Source organism: Sphaeroforma arctica (genome assembly GCF_001186125.1).
Source record: "Sphaeroforma arctica JP610 unplaced genomic scaffold supercont1.872, whole genome shotgun sequence".
NCBI classification, from domain to species: domain Eukaryota; class Ichthyosporea; order Ichthyophonida; genus Sphaeroforma; species Sphaeroforma arctica.
Genome location: NW_014039686.1, coordinates 31,969 through 35,195, shown reverse-complemented (window position 1 = coordinate 35,195; position 3,227 = coordinate 31,969). Strand labels below are relative to the sequence as shown.

The following is a 3,227-nucleotide window of genomic DNA, read 5'->3' as shown; positions in this document are numbered from 1 at the left end:
GTGTGTGTGTGTGTGTGGGATAACCCCTGATTTAATATATACACCACTACAATATACTAACAGCAGTTGAGAATGGCTTCTGGACTAGATTTGTGTGTGAATCCGTGCCTAATTTCATATACACAATAGGTTTGTTGCACTGTATTGCACTAACTGTTCTTCTCGTGGTAGTTTCCCGAAGGTCGCAAACAACGACGGCGTTCGAGCGATACGAAACCTCCGCTAGGTGACCACATTGGTACGAATGATATACCTGCGGTTGTCAAGATAATGAAGAAAACGGGTAAGCTTAGAAGGCTGATGCGGCATATGTAAATACATATACATATATATATACATATATGTATGTATGTATGTATGTATGTATGTATGTATGTACGTATGTATGTATGTATGTATGTATGCATGTATGCATGTATGTATGTATACATGTATGTATGTATGTATGTATGTATGGGCAAGTTGATATGCGTGTACACACGTTGTTCTGTTATTTGTAAGGGAATAGTATATCCGTGATATGTATACTTCTTTATACAGGTGTATACTTGTTTATTCTGGTGTTATCTCCGGTGATATCGTTGGCACACGCGCATTTCGGGGCTATCTCATTGCTAAGTCAACTGGTTCCACCAATCTTGTCATAGCTATATACCAAATTTAATAGTTCTCGACATACCATTATAGTCAATCGGTTCTATCCTATTTTAATCCTTCATTATAATCCCAATTTAATCTTTCACTACAATCCTATTTTAATCTGTCATTGCAATCGCATTTCACTCTTATATTACAATCTCATTTTATCTTCCACTACAACCCGATTTTAATCTTAAACTACAAACCCATTTTAATATCTTTGATTACAATCCCATTCTACTCTTCCAGTACAGTCACATTTTAGTCTTCCAGTACAACTCCATTTTCATATGTCTTTCTCCAAAACTCTATGTGCATTCGCCTTGAAGGCGATGAGGTGGTGAACTTTGCGGACATCGTGCTGAAGATCAACAAACGCAACAAAATGCAGAGCCGTATCTTGCTCATTACGGGTACGATATTGGATTTGGCTGTGGCTTAGACGTTCTAGTGCACAATCCTAAACCCAATCCACGCAACCGATACGAAGGCGTTACAGACAAAAGATAGCCCCACGCGAACACTATTTTAAAGTGGTACGTCTTGCCCACCGATATGAGGTTTTTAGGGGTTTAGGGATGTCCGTCGGCACGACTGCACCAGTCTTTAGGAATATGGGAGTAGTGCTCTGTGTAGAACGAGTTGCGTATGTGTTTATTTCTATCGTTGGTGGGTGTGCCCATACACATAAATACGCGCATTCTTGTGTATCTCCAATGGTTGGGTTTGTATACATATAGGTGTACTCGTGTACTACTATATTCTACAGTAACGTCTGTATGCACACGTTTACGTTTGGTAAATAAAACTTTAGTAGACATCAACCAGCAGCATTTACCCCTCGTTAACGTATCTTGCCTCTACTGATGCACCTCACAGCCGAATGATAACACTATACAACTTTTAACTTCTTTGCGTTCATACACACGAATGCACCCATTTGTCTACACAATGACAATCTTGGTTGATGTATATATATATCTGTTTCATCTTGTACATATACTGTGGGCTGTAGTTGTTCAAGCACACACGTCTCTATACGTACTTGCATACCGGCACAGACACACGCGCAGAGCTCCGGTCCTATTCAAATGGACAATCAAGCTTACACTCACATGCTTTAGGGTGTAACACATATATGTGTATACGTACAGATGGGTGTCTCTGCCTGGCTACATATGTATAGTGTAGTCTCCCCTCGGCAGAGGCAAACGTGGGCATCTCAAGACCCGCACAAAAGTGGCCAATTGAACAAAACAATCGAGCCCAGAGTGTATGAAAACACTTCGCGTTGTTATTTTTATGATCGCGTGGGTGATATTTAGTGTTTGCAATCTGGTCTCTGCCGATTTTCCTGATTCTTGTTTCGGGAGTCTCGGCCATGGATTGTTGCGCTAATTCTCAATGAATAAATCCCTTTGCATTGTGCAGAGAATGGAATTTGCAACATTGAGCCGAATAACTATAAATTAAGGAGGAGGATACCGTTTACTTCTCTTGGCTCCGTAGGGTATGTCCTGTCTATATATATCAAAGCAAGATACGAATTATTCCTATCTGTTGATTCTTGAGATGCTCGTTGTATGCACGCCACAATGTATGTGAGTCCCTGCTCTCGCCGACGGTACGGAATTGAGCGCACAATAGAATTTCGTTCAATCTCCTTTGATTATATACTTATTGATTGTTCTTGTACTATGTTCTATTATATCGTATTTTTTTCTATGTTCTGTTTTATCATACAGATAGTACACTCCATTGCTTGTGTTTTTATTGTTATTCTTGTACTATGTTCTGTAATATCGTACATTTTTCTATGTTCTGTTTTATCATACAGATAGTACACTTCATTGCTTGTGTTTTTATTATTATTCTTGTATTATGTTCTATAATATCGTATATTTTTCTATGTTCTGTTTTATCATACAGATAGTACAATTCATTGCTTGTGTTTTATCGTTCACTATGTTCTGTTATATCATACAGACAGTATACTTTAATGCGTATCTCTATGGATTGGTCTTTTACTATGTTCTGTTATATTTTACAGAGAGTATATTTCATTGCCTATCTCTATTGATCGTCATGTGTTCTGTTCTAATATTATAGACCGAGTACTGTTTATTGATTGTTTTCTAACTATGTTCTGTTATAGTACACAGACAGTAACTTTATTGTTTATTATTTTACTATATTGACTGACTATGTCTATTTCTGTATGATGATGATTCTTAGCGTACTATTTTCTACTATTCTTAGTTGAATATTATCGTACTATGTTCTGTAATTCTTGGTTGACTTTAGTTATTTACGTTTTATTCAATTCTACAGACTGAGCCACCAATCGGATAACTTTTTCATCCTACGCGTCAGAGAAGAGTATGACTACTTGCTAGTTAGCTCTAAGAAGGTATGTATGTAGACCAATCGCTACAGCACTATCTTCTCTTTGTGGGTCCCACACGCGCACACGCACACACACACACACACACACACATATATATATATATATATATATATGCACACACACACACACATATATATATATATATATATATATATATATATATATACACACACACACACAC

The 3,227-nt window shown here is 37.5% G+C and overlaps 1 protein-coding gene across 1 annotated transcript; it reads left to right on the top strand.

Annotated features, from left to right (window-relative positions):
• Positions 1 to 171: 171 nt before the first annotated feature.
• SARC_09022 (hypothetical protein) lies at positions 172 to 1,095 on the top strand (the record flags this gene model as incomplete). The annotated part of the gene is made up of 2 exons (XM_014296988.1): positions 172 to 283; positions 969 to 1,095. Coding segments are annotated over 2 exons (225 nt in total), but the record flags the coding sequence as incomplete, so codon positions are not given.
• Positions 1,096 to 3,227: the final 2,132 nt, after the last annotated feature.